Source organism: Chaetura pelagica, unplaced genomic scaffold (genome assembly GCF_000747805.2).
Source record: "Chaetura pelagica isolate M959 unplaced genomic scaffold, ChaPel_1.0 scaffold288, whole genome shotgun sequence".
NCBI lineage: Eukaryota > Metazoa > Chordata > Aves > Apodiformes > Apodidae > Chaetura > Chaetura pelagica.
Window position 1 is genome coordinate 2459547 of NW_009954190.1, and position 19092 is coordinate 2478638.

General features: G+C 37.5%; 1 protein-coding gene across 1 annotated transcript in view; it reads right to left on the minus strand.

Moving 5' to 3' along the window:
- Positions 1-8734: 8734 nt before the first annotated feature.
- Positions 8735-19092, minus strand: part of TRHDE (thyrotropin-releasing hormone degrading enzyme) — a 205995-nt gene continuing 195637 nt past the window's right edge. The window contains exons 15-18 of the mRNA XM_010003071.1: positions 17846-18013; positions 17205-17345; positions 11154-11235; positions 8735-9304 (exon numbers count right to left, since the gene is read on the minus strand). Of these exons, the coding sequence (XP_010001373.1) occupies positions 9164-9304; positions 11154-11235; positions 17205-17345; positions 17846-18013 (532 nt within the window). The 3' untranslated portion in view covers positions 8735-9163. The remainder of the gene's footprint in view (positions 9305-11153; positions 11236-17204; positions 17346-17845; positions 18014-19092) is intronic.

Sequence of the window (19092 nt, forward strand, 5' to 3'; positions counted from 1 at the left end):
GGCAACATATCCTAGTTTTTCATAGTTATCTTACTTGCCAGTATCCCTTCTTAAAGTGAACACTCTCTGCTGGTCCCCAAGCCAGCTCCTCGGGTCTCCTGAACTCCTGCCCCAGACATGAACACAGGAAAAAGTGGTATGAAGGGTATGTCTCCATACTCTGCTGACACATGAATATAGGATGCTCAAAATTCTAGCCCCAGTATAACAGTGAAGTGTTTAATGGAACCAACACTATCAACACACTCACTTGGGCTGCAGCTCTGCTTCCCTGTGCTCAAAGCATCAATGTTGCTTGTTGTGCTTTGCAAAATCAGGACCCTAAAAATTCCATTTGGCTTTTCAGTAGACTAAGATGTGCAGTACAGAAGCAAACATCCTCATTGTTAAAGAAAAAAAAAGCACATTCTGGCATTGAAAGGGATATTTTGAAAAACACAGGGTTGACTTCTGCTTCCAGTGATGTCAATGTCAAAGCTCCAATTGACTTCAGTGGGAACATGATTGTATCCAAAGGGTAAATAATTGCACATATTTCACATCTCATTGTTACTTAAAACTGTTCTTCAAAAAAGGAAAATAATAGCCTGAATTCAAGGACTCTATTAAAAAGTAATTTGAACTGCATTCCAGTTGAAATCACTTTTACCAATGAAAAGATCTTTTTGCTTATTCAAAATTTACATAATTAGAAAAGCACAAAAGACAGACTGCTCTCTATTCCAGTCTCAGCCCTGTTAGTCTTGGAGTGCTTAACAATACTTTTAAGCCCAAATTTTGTATTTGGATCTCTGCTTTCAACTAGTCCCAGCATTTTAATCTGTTTTGAAAAATTCCTCGTGTCAAAAAATACTTTTTCTTGCATGTTTTTCATTGTAAAACCTCAGTGTATCTATTCAGCATTATTAAACTGTTATCTCAACTGAAATGGGAACATAATAAAAAGGCTGGGTATTATTTATCTTAGCCATGTCTCCACATCAGAAAATTAAGACAGTGATGAATTACACATTGCTATAGAAAATTTTATTATCAGAGACAAAATTCAGATTTTTTTTCTGCTTAAAATACAGAAGATAAAGTTTCTCATTTTAAAAAAAAAAAATCCATTTAGTCAATCCTTGGTTAGAGTGGAATAAAAATTTTATGTTGAACACACAGCGGTCCCGTATTTATGGAGTAGTTTTTAAAGGCATATCATAGAAAAACACTGTTCTGGTAAACTGCAACATGAATTAATATATTTTATCTGGATAATAGTTTCAATTGCTGATTAGTTCTATATTCATGAATTAACAATGCAAGAATAATTCTGCTTTTATTCCAAAATCAAACAATAAATTAAAAACCTTGCTAAATTTGGCATTTTTAGATACACTGAGAATCAGTTAGTACCTCCTCTCTATATGCAAAATATGTTTTTGTATTTAAAAAAAAAGAAAAAAGAAAAAAGAAAGAGAGAAAAGCAGTTGGCTCTACAGAAAGTAGTGACTTTAAATTCAGCAAAAACACATCACCATTATCTGCACCCCAAACCTGAGCAGAAACAAGTTTCAACCTAAATCACATTCCAGAAGGACTTTTTCAGCCACATGTATAACTGGATACATTAATTTGAAGCATGTGATTAATCCCACAGAAATCAGTGGGACTGCCTACATGCCCATAGATGTGGTTGGGTCGTGGTCAACACAGCCTCACATCCTGCTTATGTCCAACTGCTTTGCTGAGTTGAAACTTTTGAGTAAGATCTGTAAATGTAAGTAACCAATGTAAGCTTTTTCTAAGCAAAATGTCCAGAATCAGAAGCTATATATGCATGTATATATGGAACACAGAGAGAACCGTGACATTATGCAATGATCTGTACTTCCTTTAAAACAAAAACACACTTTTGTGTGAAACAATTGGTGAATCGTATCGAAACTGAGCCAGCTCCACCTCTTACTTGACAAAGAACTGAATTCCAAAGAGTATGGATTTGAGAACTGATGGAAAAATATGTTCTTCTAATTACAGTATTTAGAATTAATCTAAGGCTGTGACAGAATTAATAGAGGGACTCATCCATTATAACCAGCACTAATAGCTGCAGGACTTCTTGCTTCTTAACGTATCAAAAGATCTTACATGTGGAGTCTCTCGGGAAAATAAGGCAATTTATTATCAAGCCTTTATTTTCAACGGTATGATCCATTTATGTCATTGACGTGTGTGTAGTGGAACAGACCATTAGTTTTCAGGGAATCAGTTTATGTTTATCTTCTGCAAAAATAGAGCAACACCTTTCAGTAAAACATCAGACAGGAAGCTACAATCTCTGTTTTTATAAGGCTATACATCTCACCCACACCAAAGTCTATTGTCCCTCATAAATAAAAACAACATAGCAAAAGTACATTTACACATATAATAAAGCTGTCTTTGTACAGGGTAGTTATACAGAAATTATAATGATGTTTCCCTTAGAAACTGTCAGAATATTTTTTCACAGAATGTCTACGTCCAAGGAAGTCCATCCCTGCTGAAATCTACTGTTTGTAGCAAAAAGAGAGGGTAGTAGCCACACTCTTTGCAGTACACTATTCTGCAGTTCTCCAAACACATTGTAAAGCTTTATGACATTGGAACCAATTGCAAAGTATCACTACAAGTAACAAAAACAAAAAATATTTCTCATCCAGTATGTGCTACTGAAACATAGATACAAATATACAAGATATCCTGTGCACCAGCCCAGCTGTCACCTCAGGGGGCTGTTTTGAAAGCAATGGGTTAGATCCTCAGCTGCAATTCCCATCAGTCACTTGAATGGATCTACTGCACTGTGTGCCAGTGCAGGATCTGTGCCACACATGTCTTGCCAGTCCGGCTACAGGTTATTTTGAAATTACAGAAATGAACATTTTAAGTGGACTGAAACATATCCCAGAGAATGGAGACTGCATCACAGCTCTTGGTCTTGTCCTTTTCGCCAAGGCTACTCTTACCAGGCAAATCCAAGCGATGCTGCACAGGAAATGTTGGGACACTCTGGATAAAGCTTCCTGGCTTATGACTGCCTGCTGCAGCACAGCCCTCTCTGCTCTCACAATGCTGCCTATCCCTCTGCTCTCTACTGACATCGCTTTGATAACCTTAGGAAACAGTGGGTGTAAAACAAGCAAAGCATTCAGAAACGCTGCTTGGCAAAGTCACGCTTAATTCACTAGTCACAAATCAGGCAAATATAAATGTTGGGTTTTTTCTGAGAAAGGACACTGGGTCTGACCTACTTGCTTCTGTAGATGATTCTCCTTAAACATATCGCCATTAAATTGGCTCCACACCTGTTTTATACAATCTAACCTCAACTGCGTAGAGTAATTCTGAGGTTGAGTTACCCTCCACTGACAGCATAAAGACACAGGGTGGAGTCAAGTTCAACCAGCTTTTTCAAAATATACTTTATTTTAAACTTCTGCACCAAGTAGGGCATGTGACCTTAGTTTAGTGAACAATCTGTATACATAGCAGCCCCCTACCCCTTTCTTCTCATGGAAAATGTCAGCATGAACTACTTGCTCAAGTCAGAATGGTTTCACTGGGTTTCAGTATTGGTTTTAAGAAAGGCAGAAGCTCCCACAGTCACGCACAGTACCCCATTTTTTACAGCTTTGTATGCAAAAAAGGGAAGAGTACAGTTACTAGTACCGTACAGATTTGTAGACACATCTGAATTTTTTCATGGTATTAGTAGAGTAACTACTATTATATTACCACAAATAATTTGTAATGACATCCTTCCAAACCATTCATTAGAAAAAGGCCTGAGAAATTCATGGAACATTTTCAACATTAACAAAAATACCATAAAGGAAAAGACTGTCTATGTTCTTATACATACTTGAAAATTCAAAATGTTTGACTGTACTTCTGAAGAATGGACATTACTATATTCTAGACCTTTACAAAGTTTTGGTCAGCATTTCTCAGTTGGTGTGATGAGATCTCAGGGATTTAGGTTTTTCTGTGCAATGCAGGCTCACGAACTGGACCTTGTTTTACTGTTACTACAAGGCAGTGTCACAAACCTCTGAAGATCACGCACAACCCATAAGCAGAAAAGGGATCTTCTGTCCTCCCTCTCTAGCTGAGGGAAACTTGTATGGAGGTTCTCTGCACTTCAGGTGTTCCCAGCTGCCTTCCTGACCTGAGTGGGCTGGTGGCAGCAGCTTCTGGATTGCTCCATCCAACACTGGGCAAACAGCCTCTACTCAGGCTGCTCAGAAGCAGGAATGTTCTTTTATTCCTTCATGCTTACACTGACACTGTGGCTATAAACCCTGCTTAGGACAGGGAGCCTGATATAATAAATACTCATAACAGAAGTGGCAAGTTAATGATACATTAAGCCAGTATATAATCAAACCCAAATTCACATCCCTTTCCTTCAAAGGGAAGAATGCACATTTGACTTAGTTTATTTAGTATCAGCTATGATAATGGAGAAAACCAGTATCTTATTATGCAGGTACCTAAACAAAGGCATCCTTATCTTCAAATACTTCAAATGATCAGACTTGCTGACATTTTATGGGAAAATTATCTCTACAGACTATCTTTCACATTTATATATATATATATATATACACACTTCTTTTCTTTTCTTTCTTTTCTTTTCTTTTCTTTTCTTTTCTTTTCTTTTCTTTTCTTTTCTTTTCTTTTCTTTTCTTTTCTTTTCTTTTCTTTTCTTTTCTTTTCTTTTCTTTTCTTTTCTTTTCTTTTCTTTTCTTTTCTTTTCTTTTCTTTTCTTTTCTTTTCTTTTCTTTTCTTTTCTTTTCTTTTCTTTTCTTTTCTTTTCTTTTCTTTTCTTTTCTTTTCTTTTCTTTTCTTTTCTTTTCTTTTCTTTTCTTTTCTTTTCTTTTCTTTTCTTTTCTTTTCTTTTCTTTCTTTCTTTTCTTTTCTTTTCTTTTCTTTTCTTTTCTTTTCTTTTCTTTTCTTTTCTTTTCTTTTCTTTTCTTTTCTTTTCTTTTCTTTTCTTTTCTTTTCTTTTCTTTTCTTTTCTTTTCTTTTCTTTTCTTTTCTTTTCTTTTCTTTTCTTTTCTTTTCTTTTCTTTTCTTTTCTTTTCTTTTCTTTTCTTTTCTTTTCTTTTCTTTTCTTTTCTTTTCTTTTCTTTTCTTTTCTTTTCTTTTCTTTTCTTTTCTTTTCTTTTCTTTTCTTTTCTTTTCTTTTCTTTTCTTTTCTTTTCTTTTCTTTTCTTTTCTTTTCTTTTCTTTTCTTTTCTTTTCTTTTCTATTATTTACCACTAGGGATTTAACTGTATGGTTCAGGATCTTTGTTGTGAAAGCATCCTTCTGTGTCAGTCAAGGTACTTCCTTTGACACTCTAAAGCTTGGTGAAATATCCACAGCAGTTCAAAAGCTACACAAAAAATAATCTTCAGTATCCAACACAGTATCAGAATTCTTGCTATGTTCACTGAAAAGATCATCAAAGGTCACAAATCTGAATGTACTTAAGGACATACGAAGTTTTTCTCATCAAAATCAATGTTCACCTACTCCCAGTTATAGCAGAAGTGGTATTCATTTCAGAAGACTGTTTTCACATTGTTCTGCCCTAGTCACAATTAGGACCTACTATCATTTTAACAGCTACTAGCAGTGTATACATTAATAATTTTACCAGCTACATGGTAATAGGCTGAGATTTTTTGTAGTGGACAATGTTCTAAAAATACAATAGGTATTTTTACAATAGGTATATTGTTACACTGGCATAAAGTTGTGTCTATTCCTAAGTCTTCCTGTATGATTTAGTAAGCCATAACAATTAATAACTGCAAAGGCTCCTGAGTCATACAAAGGCTGATAAGAGATACAGATCTCATAAAATCTTTATAAAACGATGCCCATGGCTTGGGTGAGGTCAAAATCCACACTGGATCCACATTTTGCAGCATCCTCTCTCACTAGAAAGGAAAAAAATTGAATCCTGGATTTGAAAATGATGAAAAGCTTGGGGGGTTTGGCTTCCTAATCACAATCCAAATTATAAAAACAGAGCCAATCTTTAGATAAGGACAAAGGAAGAAAAGGGCTAGTAAAGGAGAAAGAAAATCAATAAGATAAATAGATTTTTCTAAGCAGACTGTATTAAGAGTTTTCCAGGAGGCATCAACTATTCTTTAACACATCGCTGCGTGGAGCTTCTTGTTGAAAAAAGTTTCTAAAGATAAATAATTAAATGCAGGGAGGTTTGAATATTGCATAAAACAGCTATAGTTTTGTTAGATTTAATCCATTTAAGTTTAATCCTGATTCAGTGTGAAACAGTAAAATGCAAAATATAAAAAAATAAAATAACAGGGAATTATAATGGAAAAGCCAGCTCAACCTTAGCTATAGCAGCAATATGAGCATTACTAGAGTACAACAGTTAGCAATACATCAACAGATATGTATAATATACAAATCTAGAGCTTGCTATCTGTGGTAGACCACTTGCTCAAGGCCTCTAAAATATTAACTTACATCCAACGCCAGCTAAATGTGCATGAACTTTAATTCAAAGAAGCAACATTGGAAATTTCTGTGCACTATACAGAAGACACATGTTGATATAAACGTTTGACTTCGGGACATCTTGTTAGCCTGCCCTTAAGCAGCAGAAAGGTCAGAAACTTCTACACGCATCTTGGAGTTACATGGTCTAATCTGTGGTGCTGAAAAGGAAAAGTCATCAAAGATAGTCCTGAATAAAACTGCAAAGGGGCAGACCATTATGCTCACTTCTTTTCTACAAAATCCTCAAAGCAACTCACGTTTGAGGGCTTTGTTTTCTGCACACTCTCCAGATATCATAATTTTGGGCTTCACTGTAGTAAGGTACAGGTTGTATTAAAGAATATTTGGCTTGCCTTTTTACTGTAAAAAATCTGCATGTAATTTTTTTTCAGTAGAAACTAAAAATGTGACGCTACATACTGGCATTCAGGTTGAGTTTGGTGAACCAGATAAAATAATACTTTGCACTTTCAAAAACCTTTCGTCAGAGAATATTCAAGTGCTTTGCTAAAATTAGTCAAGCCTCACAACCCCTCTGTGAGGTAGGTAAAATACATAGGAGGAGGATTTAACTCAACTTGGACACAATAATGTCTCTGGGCATTAGATTCACTACCAGTGCAAGATAGCACAAAGGCTCAGGGTTTACTATAAGGCAGAGTTAACAGTAAAAGAGCACAAGATGATTCCCTCTTCTTTTGGTTATATGTGGCCAAGCTAGCATGTGGTGCTATGCAGCACCAAAAAATGAAGCAAATGCCCACAGAAGGATTTCAGACACCCAATCCATCAACAGCACCCCCTGCTCCAGGTGGGTACAACAGCTTAGTTATGGGATGGATCTACATGTTCTTGAGGAGCAAAGTATTATGCGAATGAGAGCCCAAAAAACAATACCATCACCACACAACTCTGATAGTATCTAATTATGCTTGTGTTTGGCTCTTTTGCACTAATGTTTCAATTCACAACATACTGGGGAGAAGCAACTGCAACTGTGCAGCATGTTGACACCCTCCAAACTGTGAAGGAGACAACGGCTCTTCTTTACTTTGGCTGGCCTCATGTTCGAAATGTACAGGGCCATGATGTGGTCAGACAGTTGTGACAGGCTGGGATGAGATAAAGAAACACTGTTGTACATCTACATTCCCCCTCTGAAGCAGCTGCAGTCTGCCTCCTGAATACTCCGTAGTTCCGTGGTTTTACTTCTTTCCAAGGTGCAAACATGGGAAAGTATTTGGCAACCACCAGTTTTATCATCAACACTTAACACCAATGGTGCAGACAGTCATTGTACAAGTAGCAGTTCCACTGTATTACTGATCTTTCAGATCAAGGATTGAGAAAATAATCTCAACAACAAATGATTAAGAAAAGAACAACTCATTTAGAACAGTCTATGTGTAAACAGAAAGAAAACCATGTTCTTGGTATTAGCCAGTGCAAATAAACATACATACACACACCCCTCTTTCTCCCTATTCCACTTTTCTAAGCTGGCATAAATTTTACATCCCATATTTGCAAAAGTATTGCTGACATGGAGAATCTGACATGTCTATCATAATAAATCATTAGAGAGGCTGGTCTACCACATGTAAGACAGCCCTCTTGGTTAATTTTATGTCTTTGCACACAAGGCATTCTTGTTTGCTAATTTCCATTTGAATCCTATGTTTATTATTAATACTTGTGCTCTATCAGCTGCATAACTTTCTACTGCACAGGTTGAGTGACCCATCATAAATACCACTGAGAAGAGGTGGTTCATGGATTCTGTGCAATCAACACAAAACTCCCCTCAAACACTTCATATGTTCACAGCTTAAACTACACTGTTCCACTGATCAGCAGTAAATAAATATATATAATTATAATGCATGGATGAAGCCCTTCTCTCTCATTCTCATTGTCTTCCTTTCCACTCCCCCTTCCTCTGTCTCCTTGCTCTCTCTGCTGCTTATTTAAATATGGGAGTATGGAGAATGCAAATACAAGTGGCAACAGACGAAATGAGCTAGCATCTTTGTAATCATTAAGAGAAAATCTGAACAGTAGACTAAGTGGCAGCTAGCAGCAAAGCTGACTTTACACCTCCTATTGCCCCAGATTGGAAGCCTTCTGCATTTCCTTTTCCTTCCTTTCCTTTTGTTCATTGCAACACTGATTGTCGTGGATAGTCTTTGTGCTTTGTATAATGCCCATCTTTGATGTAACTGGAACTCACATACAAAATGTGGCTGTTATACATAAGCATGCTAGGATACAGGCAGGGACGGTACAAACATGCACAAAATTGTCTTTGAAGGAGTTTCTATTTGTTTTTCTTCAACATTTACATGCACCACTTAATATCATGTTTGGCTGTGTACACCGAGGACTGGATTTCACAAGCATTCATGATCTTCTCTTCTTAAAAGCTTCTTGACAATTTCACAAGAGCCCAGAGTAAAAAAAAAAAAAAAAGAACCCACAATTTAAAAAAGGAAAAAAGCCCCTTCTCCCTGCAATGTGATCTTGTCTTCATTATTTCTCTGTTGAACATTTTTTAAATGTCTCCTCTTCCTCATGAAGCAAAGCTTCATGTTAAATGATAGGCTTGAAAGACAGGTTAGTGTGTCAAGGATTTTCTTAGCCACTGGAATAGTTCTTCCTTATAAAGCCTTTGCCACCGCACATTGGCTTCCACTGTTTCCACAGCACGAGAGAAAGAGGCAGCTCCCTCTTCGTAGCTCTTTATAAAGTTCTTTAGCTGCAATAACAAGTTAACAGGTTACATTTGCAGGAACTAAAGAAAGTAAATATTTACAGTGCACACAAACAAGTCAGGCATTTAGGACCAAGCTCCTTGATCACTGTTGAAGTAAAGGTAATATTGTGTAGAAAGATGGAATAGGCTATGTAATAAGACAGCAGACTGCCAATTCCGTGTGATGCAATTGCTTCAAATAGCACTGGAAGATATTGACATGCCAGGGCTGGATCACATTAATATCATTACCTCCTTCTCTCCTGTAGCCCAGCTGCTGCAATGCACAGACAGCTGGGCTGCTCCAAGCTTTCATTTCTACCTAAGAAACCAAACTGGGAGCACTGGAAATTATTCTAATTCAGGTTTACATACAAATATCAGCAGATGTCCTGTTTTATTGACCTTCGTAACCAGTTTTTTTTGATTTGCAGAACTCTTTTGATGATAAAGTACAAGTTGGCTGATCAGAAAAGTAAGAGATGGCTACAGTGTGAAGAGAATGGCAAAACAGCAAGTGGGCACTCATTCAAGGATCTTTGAATGCCTGAACAGATTCTTTCCTTTATGAGAATTTTTTATCTTTTTCCAGCAGATTGAAAACGTCCCCGCTCTATTCTTGCATTTACTCAAACTACAGGAATATCACCTGGATTACTATAATGCTGATGGCACTGCTGTGCTTTGAATTACTATTCTTTTTAAGTGTGAAATGCAAGGCTGATCTGCACAGTAGGTTACTGGCTATGTTGACTTGTACAAAATTAGGTGGTTTTAGCAACACTTATTCATAACCACCTGATTTTTGTTTCCTGGTGACACCAAATTCAAATTTTTTATTTAAATCTATCTTCCAACAACATCTCTTGGTGCATGGGCTCAAAACTGAAAGCTGATCCTTCAACTATTTCATTCCCATCACACTTAAAGCATGGAAGGGACCTGGAAACTATCAAAATCAGCCCTTGCCTGATCTCTCAACTTCTTATATTGAAATATTTACAAGTCCTGTTTCTTTTAGGGGAAGTATAAACAAGCAGCCTGCCAATGCTATCACAGAGGGGGAAACTAAGAGTACCAAAGGCTTCCTTGCACAGCACAGATACTCAAATCTGGCCAGCACTGTCCTTCCCACCTGGGTAGCTTTGAGGAAACCAGCTGCAGCTCTTCCCTAACTTCCTAAAGCCACTAGACTTGAGTGCAGACAAATGGTTGGACACAAAATATCACAGTGCAATCAAAGTCAAATTAATGGTGATTATGTTGCATAAGAATAACTCAATCCATTTGGGCTAATGTGGAGCAGCTGCTAAGCAGTGCATAATACAACAGCACTACTACCTCTGTCAGGACACATTAAGATAAAAAGAGAAATCTTTGCAATATAAAAAAGTACTTAGCATTTAGAACAAATTATTGTGGTGTCATTTGGCCAGAATATCAGTTTAACAGCTTTTCTTACATGGAAATACTATAGGCAAAAGAAAAACAGAGAAGGCACTGGCCACTTCTAATTTCAACACTGGGGTTTTTCAGGGTTGCACTCTGCAGCATAAACTAATGTGGACAGAAAGATCTCATCTTTAGCTTCTCAATAGTCAAGAGAAGATAAACCTACATATCCAGCCAACCCATAGAGACGTGCTCACACTACCCACTTCCTGACACCATCTCTACCCACTCAGTGTCTTTGCAATCTGCTCCCCATCTTCATGCTGCCCAGCTGTAGCACGGGCCTGCAGCTCCAGCAGATTAACCAGATTTCCCAGGCAACTGACATCTTAGTGCTCCTGCTCTGCTCCATGCTTACAACAAACACAGCCTCACGCACCAAAAGTAATTTAAAAATTACCTCTCTTAGCTCTTCTTCCGTATTGAGGAATTCTGTGACTCCACTGACAAGTTTTGAATTCATAAATAATGCTTCTCCATACCTGCAAGGGCAAAAAGAAGATGCACAGAGAGTTAGTGCAAGTGCCAGAGCAGGTGGAAATTAGAAAGTAGCCTTCTGCAAGTGAGGGAGAAGGCATGGGACCGATACTGGGGATCCAAGGGTACAGCACTGGAATTGAACCTGGACTGAGACCTTCTTCTAGGCTGAACTATATATAGTTAACTTGTAATCAGATGCTCCTAAACACAACAGGCTTAAACACAGCTGCAGAGGAGAGCTCCAGAGGAGGAGAGGACCAAACCACCGCAATTCCTCATGCTTAACAAAACAGCTTTCCATGTAAGGACACCAAGCAGTTCAAAATGCAGGCACCAAAGAAGGAGCAGAGAAGCAGTTATGGAGACGTATTCTGAGAAACCCTTCTAGTCATACCATTAAAACAGACTTGCTGAAGTGCTGCAGCCCTCTCTGCATTTTGTATTAATCCACCTCATCTACATTACAAATAGCCTCTAGACAAGTGAACTGAATCAAATTCTCTTGTTCTAGTACCTGATAATTAAAATAAATAATACTGATAGAGAATAATATTGCTAAAATAATCCCCTGAGCCATGATTCTCATCTTCAGAGAATTAACTTGGAATAAAAATCTGAAAGCTTGGGCAAGGAATATTTCAAGGCCAATGCGTAATGGGACAGGATATTCAACAGCAATCAGCAATGAGCTTCTGCAGGTAGTTGCTTTAAAACTGACCATTCAAATTCTACTGTTCCACATGCTTTTCCACAAGTTTTTTTCAATCCCCCTGACATTTTGCATTCATCTTGGAATAGTTTGTGGGTTGTTTTTTTTTAAGTGCCTAAGTAATGTAGAATGGAAACCAAAAGCAAGTTTTGTGTTCAAGTTAGATGTCATTCAGCATAGTAAGAGGCACTTGACAAACAGTTATCCTTATCTTATACTTACCCTTATCTGCACATACATCCAAAGCAGTGTCTAGCTAATCTGAACATGACTGTTTTTAAGATAGAGAATCCAGCTCTCCTGTCAGACGTGTAAATAATACCAACAGACTTCACTGCAATTAGGTTTATCTGAGAGAAAAATTCAGTTCACACTGACTTAGTGGTGGAATTCAAAATTTAAAGTGAAACGAACTAGCACAGTCACAGCTTTCTGTTCTGCTTCTATTAATCCCAAATTAATTACCCTTAAATGCTTAGATACTGTAAACCACAATCCTTTCAAAAGGAAGAAAAAAGGGAAAAGCAGAGGGATAGCCCCAGAGAGAGGGATAAAAAGAGGGCAAAGAAAATAACTGGTTTTTTTTAGAATATTCTGTTTTAGGAAAGGTATACAGTGTGTTGCTTGCTACCTTTAGCTTCTGTGAGGGGAAACAGTTACAGTTATCAAAAATCCTACTCCCTGACCAATAATAACTGAATTATTCATGGATATTCCAGCAAGTACATCTCTGCAAAACTTCAGTTACACTGACATATACAGGCATCCAGATGTGAATGCCTCCTACAGGAAGCATGGATTTCATGGTCCTTTAAGCATGTTCAGGCTTTCTAGCGAAGTCCTTTATTATTACAGTCTCAGCTTAGCCTCGTAATTGACTGCTTGGAAAACTGGAATCTCCTCTTGATGGGGTCTTTTGACAAGGTTACTAATCCACTTTACAGAAGTGACCTCATAAATAGTGCTGCAGGAATTTTATTATTCTTGCTGTCTATACTGTAGCCACAGTGTAAACAAGAAGTAACAGAATTCCTTCCACTGAAAATGATACCTTCATAAATACTTGTGTTGATTACTGCCCATTACACATATTTGGTAAAATGTCAGCCACTAGCAACAATTTTTAAATGGGCTCTACTGGCAAACAATTTAAAAGAGCCACCTCCCAAACCAGTATTTTGCAGGATTGGAACATAAGAATAAATAGAAAAAATGCTTGGTCTTGCAATTATCAGTCTTCCCAACTTTCATAGGAAAGACAACAGCACTGCAGAATCAGGACCTTATTTGCCTGAGATCCCTGGTGAAACCCTGGAGTCACGGGCTCTTCACTAGCTCCTTTATTTCTGGGGATGTGAACCTCCAGTGCCTTATACTGCCTTTGTACTTGAGCCAACTCAAGAGGCAGCACAGTCCATTTACTTGGGAGAGATGTAAATGGCTTCCCAAATATTATCAAAAACCGAAATGGTGAGAAATGATTCAGCACTTGAAACTGCAGGAATACTTAGAGGCAGCTGTTTGGATTAAATTTTCACACACAGACACACACATGTACACACAATGAAAATTATTCAGGAGCTGAGGCAGTGCCTGCTCAGGTAACAGGGACTCAATCGTAGCATCTTTCTCTTTTTCAAATTTTAGCAGTCTTGGTCCCACTGACTTCCTATAAAAGACTTGTTATGCACCTCAATTTCTATGTCACCTTTGTAAACGGGTTATGAGCAATTCTGAAGACTTTATCAGTATCCTCTGGACAATATGATTACAAACATAGTGTAAAAATATAAAGGGATAACAATATCTTGTTGTCATTCTACCTCTTTCTCCTTTAAAGTCAGAGAAAATAGTGTTCTAGCATAATTGAATCACCATCAGCTATTCCACATTACTATCTCAGACACCAACACTTTTTATAACAAATTCAATGGGAAACACCACTGAAAAATCACCTTATTAAATTAATGTTTCATACAAAGTATTTTAATTTTAAATAAAATTTTAAAAATAAATAATTAATTATAATTGTAGTAAAAATATGCCTTGGGACAGAATATGCTTGACCTATAATTTTGCAGTTAAACTTGTGTTTTAAAAATTAACTACTGTGACAGACTGAAATCAGAAGCCCAATTTTGCATTCCATCATGTCACTGTTCCACTGATCACTTTCAGGGGGCAAGGTGTTAGACTAATTCCAGCCTCTCAATGTCTCTCTTAAAAGGTTTTAATCTAAAACTACAAAACAAAGTTATCCATATATATGAACTATTTTATTCCACTGCATTGAATCCTCTGGTGATTGATAAAACCTTAACTGGATGTCTCTTTCAGAAAAATGCAACTGCTACAATCCTTTTGGTCTTACTTCTCTTTGGAGATCAAATTGAATGTAGGTAACATAAAGTTTGTGTTGGGCAAAGAGGCAGACTCTCTGTTTTTTTCTCATTAAAAAAAGACAGTAGCAGGCTTCTGGTGAGGTCTTTCTGATTGTTAGGAACTCAGCTAACACAGTCATGCATTCCAATCAAGGGAGAAAAACACAATTCAAAATGTAGGTGAACTTAAGCTATATAAAATTTAAATGCACAAAAAAAAATAGCATCTGGCACAGTTTCCAAATCTTTTCCATTTTCTACACTGCTCAACCTTGTTTAAGTCTAAAATCACAGGTTTTACCTAGGTTGTCAGATGTATGTACTTGCTAAGGCAGGACACAACTTCTGCATACATCTTTGTGATTTTGACAGATTTATGCCTAAATTCTCAACAAATCCCTGGAGGAACCTGAAAAATTATTTGCTATCCAAAGCATAACCAACTGCACTGGGCTGCACAATAGTACCAGGTCTGCCATACACTTTTTGTGTAAAAGTCCAGTCCTTGGAATAATCATTCCAGAAGCAGAGGATTCTTCATTTTTAAACTCTTCAGCACTCTTAAGAGCTTTTCAGAAATTGCTTTCAAAAAGTGTGCTTCTGCAATATAAACTTCCCAAAACAATTCCAGCTCAAACCTATTTTCCCAGTTGAACTTCTTCTAAAGTACTATACTATATAAGTATATACACTAAAAAATCACAGACTGTTAGGGGTCAGAAAGGGCCTCTTGAGATTATAAAGTCTAATCCCCCTGCCAGAGCAGGACCAACACAGAATCTAGGGCAGGTCACACAGAAACAGATCCAGATGGGTCTTGAAAGTCTCCAGAGAAGGAGACTCTGCAACCTCTCTGAGCAGCCTGTTCCAGTGCTCCGTAACCCTCACAGTAAAGAAGCTTCTTCTCACGTTGAGGTGGAACTTCCTGTGTTCTAGTTTGCATCCATTGCCGCTTGTCCCATGACAGGGCATGACTGAAAAGAGATTGCCCTCTCCTTCTTGACACCCACCCTTCAGATATTTGTAGACATTAATAAGATCCCCTCTCAGTTTTCTCTTATCTAGATTAAACAGGCCCAGGTCTCTCAGCCTTTCCTCATAAGGCAGGTGCTCCAGTCCCTTAATCATCCTCGTAGCCTCCGTTGGACTCTCTCAAGTAAATCCCTGCCCCTCTTGAACTGGGGAGCCCAGAACTGGACACAATACTCCAGGTGGGGTCTCACTAGGGCACAGTAGAGGGGAAGGAGAACCTTCCTCAACCTGCTGGACACACTCTTCTTAATGCACCCCAGGATACCACTGGCCATCTTGGCGACAAGGACACATTGCTGTCCCATGGATAACTTGTTGTCCACCAGGGTTCCAAGGTCCTTCTCCATGGGGCTGCTCTCTAGCAGGTTGGCTCTTAATTTGGACTGGTGCATCTGGTTATTCCTTCCCAGGTGCAGGACTCTACACTTACACTCATTGAACCTCATTAGGTTCCTCTTTGCCCAGCTCTCCAGTCTGTCCAAATCTTGCTGAATAGCTGCACAGCCTTCCAGTGAGTCAGCCAGTCCTCCCACTCTGTCCCCTCATCCAGGTTGTTGATGAAGATGTTGAAAAGGACTGGAGCCAGCATTTATCCCTGGGGATTCCACTAGTTACAGGTCTCCAGCTGGACTCTGCAGCTTTGATCACCACACTCTGGGCTCTGTTGTTTAGTCAGTTTTCAATCCACCTCACTGTCCACTCTTCACTGCACGCTTCCTAAGCTTGCGTACAAGGATGTTACAGGAAACAGTACCAGACAGTGTCTCCCATAAAGTATTATCCAGAATGGCATTAACAACTTTTTGATTCTTTAGGAATGTTGCACAGTCTCTGAGCTGCCTTGGCTCTTCTTTCAATGTCATAACACCTATAGTAAGTTTGTACCTGTAATCATCAGTCACTAGGATTTATTTAAACACAGCATCTTAAATATACCATATTCTGTGGTGCACTAGATGGCTCCTCCCAAGTCCAGAAAAGAAGAAAACTCAAATCCTTTTTCTGTCAACACCATGGGAATGGTTTGGCATGGAGTGCCTGAAGCTCTTGGACATCTGCCTTTAAGAACTTGAATCTCATCTGAATTATGGTCCCTTCTAATCTATCAGTATCAGATGAGCTGCTGTGAAAACTTTCAGACCCTTGGGTTCTTCCTAAACAATTAAATAAACTTATTTATTGAATTAATGTCAAAACCATAATAAGAAAGGATTTTAAAATGCTGACTGAGCTTCTAAATAGGAGCTTGTATCACCTGTTCAAAGAGAAAGAAGAGCAGGTATAAGGAACAACCTAGTCTCCTTCCTGTTCACCTTTTTTAATTCAAACTGTTGCTCCTCTATTACTTGAAGCTCACCTGAAACACAGAGTGGAACAAAAGGGGATGACACTATACTAGTATCCTGTTTGAAATGAAAATGTTTCAAAGAGGATTTGGTGTTAAACTAATGTGCTTGAAAAGTGTTTGTTTTGGGTTTTTATCTGACAGACTTAAAATCAGCAGAATCCCTTTGGGAACTGCCGCTTTTTAATCTCTGTAAAAGTATAACTGCAGTACTTGACGTATAGATAGAATTCATTATCATAAGTGCAGACATCAGTACAGTAATAGATATATATACAGATCATCACCAAGAGATAAATGTTTCTATGCATGTGTGTAATAATCCATGAATAAATGTATTTATGACTCATATATATGTATATCATATTTAGACACATCTCTTTTTATGGATTTTTAAAAAATGGACTAGCTTCAGGAATTTATATGAATACATACATATACAATACTTACATGAATTACATCAAAATAAGAAAATGAAAGTAAATTTAGACTTTTTATCTTTACCTAGCATTTAATATTTTCCATTTTTCTCTGAAAAACTTCCAAGCAAGATCCCTTCCATGTGGATTTCGAGCTACGTGGATTATCACATCAATTGCATCCTGATCCAGGACAACTTCCGAGTTGAGAGACAAATTCAAAAGCCTAGTGAAAGAAAAAAAACCATCCTATTTATCTTCAGCAACACATAGTCTAACAACACCACAACTGGAAACTCTCAGAAAAAAAAAAAAAATCATAGCAACATGGTTTAGTCTCCAAGTGAGTTCAGTGTTTACTTTCCTGATTCCGAAGACCAGACAAATTTATGAATCAGAAAAATCTTGATGGAAAAGAATTTCAGTAAATGCTGAATGGAATTTTACATGTGTATTTTTATAACATCAGTAAGACCACAATGGTCAATAAATTTAAATAAAGAATATGCTAACAACAAATAACAGCAATTATCATAGGATTTCAAACATTTTAAATCAACATAAGACTATTTGGATGTGAAAAGACCTATTATATGTAAATTTTCATATGCATTAAGGCCTGTGCTTGAAAAACACGGTTCTTTAATTTAGACCAAAGCTCAAGGGATAATCTGTAACTGTTGGAGAGATTAATGCTAATAGCCAGATACAGATATATTTTTGTACCTGTTAAGCAAGTTTCTGTCATCACTGCAAGTCAAGGCTTCTAATAATATCTTCTTCTCAGACACTGCTGTGGTAGAATGAAATTTCATCCAAATGAACTCCCATACATCTTCATCCATCAGTGAAACTCCTGTACAGTAGACAATGTCTCTCACATTGAGTGGGATCCTACAAAACACATCAGTAATAGCATTGTAGTAAATAAGCAGTGTCTTGATACTGGAAACAAAGGATGAATATGACTACATTTATGAGACTCCAAAATTAAAGTGCAAGAGTAGTATTTTTTTTAATATTACATTTGCATCCCTTTACTGCCACCAAAATCTTCCAGGTCATCCTAATGGATTTTCTAAAAGGTAAGTCATGCTTGTCATTCTTTTTGTAGTGCTGTCACACTGTCAGGAGACTATAAATTATGGTTATCCAGTCCATCAACACATAACGTCCCACATAACCTGTGGGACATTTAACGTAAGTTCTCCAAATTAGCATGGGACCTTCCCACTCTTGCTGGGCTCTAAGCCAAATCTCTTCTTGTCCTTAGTACTGAGGTTTTAGAATGGGAGCTGATCAGCCAGAAACTCCCCTTGCTTGTGGTGTAGAGCGCTCTTTCATCTTCATATAGTAATACATAAAAAAGTAAAAGTGTGCTGAGACAATGCTACTTTAAAATGGTGTTTTCAGGAGTAAAGAACATAGAAAGATCTATTCATTTTTTCAGCATACCAACACTAGTAGAAAACCAGCTATGCCACAGGATGGTTGTGAACTGTGATTACAGCGCAAGTAATATAAACTCAGACTAGAGTTAATTGAGAGCTTCTTGAAGCCAAATTCAGACCTAGCATAGAATGTGTACTATTTTCTTCTAAAAAGGACCCCATTTGGGCTTTCAGCTTCCTGCCCTGCTTATGTTTGCTATACAGGTATAGAAGCTGAAACATTTGTGAGCTAGAGGGGATTCCTGCAGATAAAGCCAGACACTTCTCAGAAATATGTTTCTGATTTACAGGAAAGAATGCCCTCTTTTTCTTAGTAAAAATTATACCAAAACACAGTTCTCTAGTTACTAATAGCTGGGCTGATACACCTCTGGAATTTCATTGGAAAGACCTATTTCGAGAATCTAGAAATACATACAGCTGCTGTCAGCGTCTGGACAGTAACACAGTGTGACAAAGAATTAAATTACTTATGTAAAATTTTATATCAAGCTTTACACAACACAGAAATTAAAGGCTACA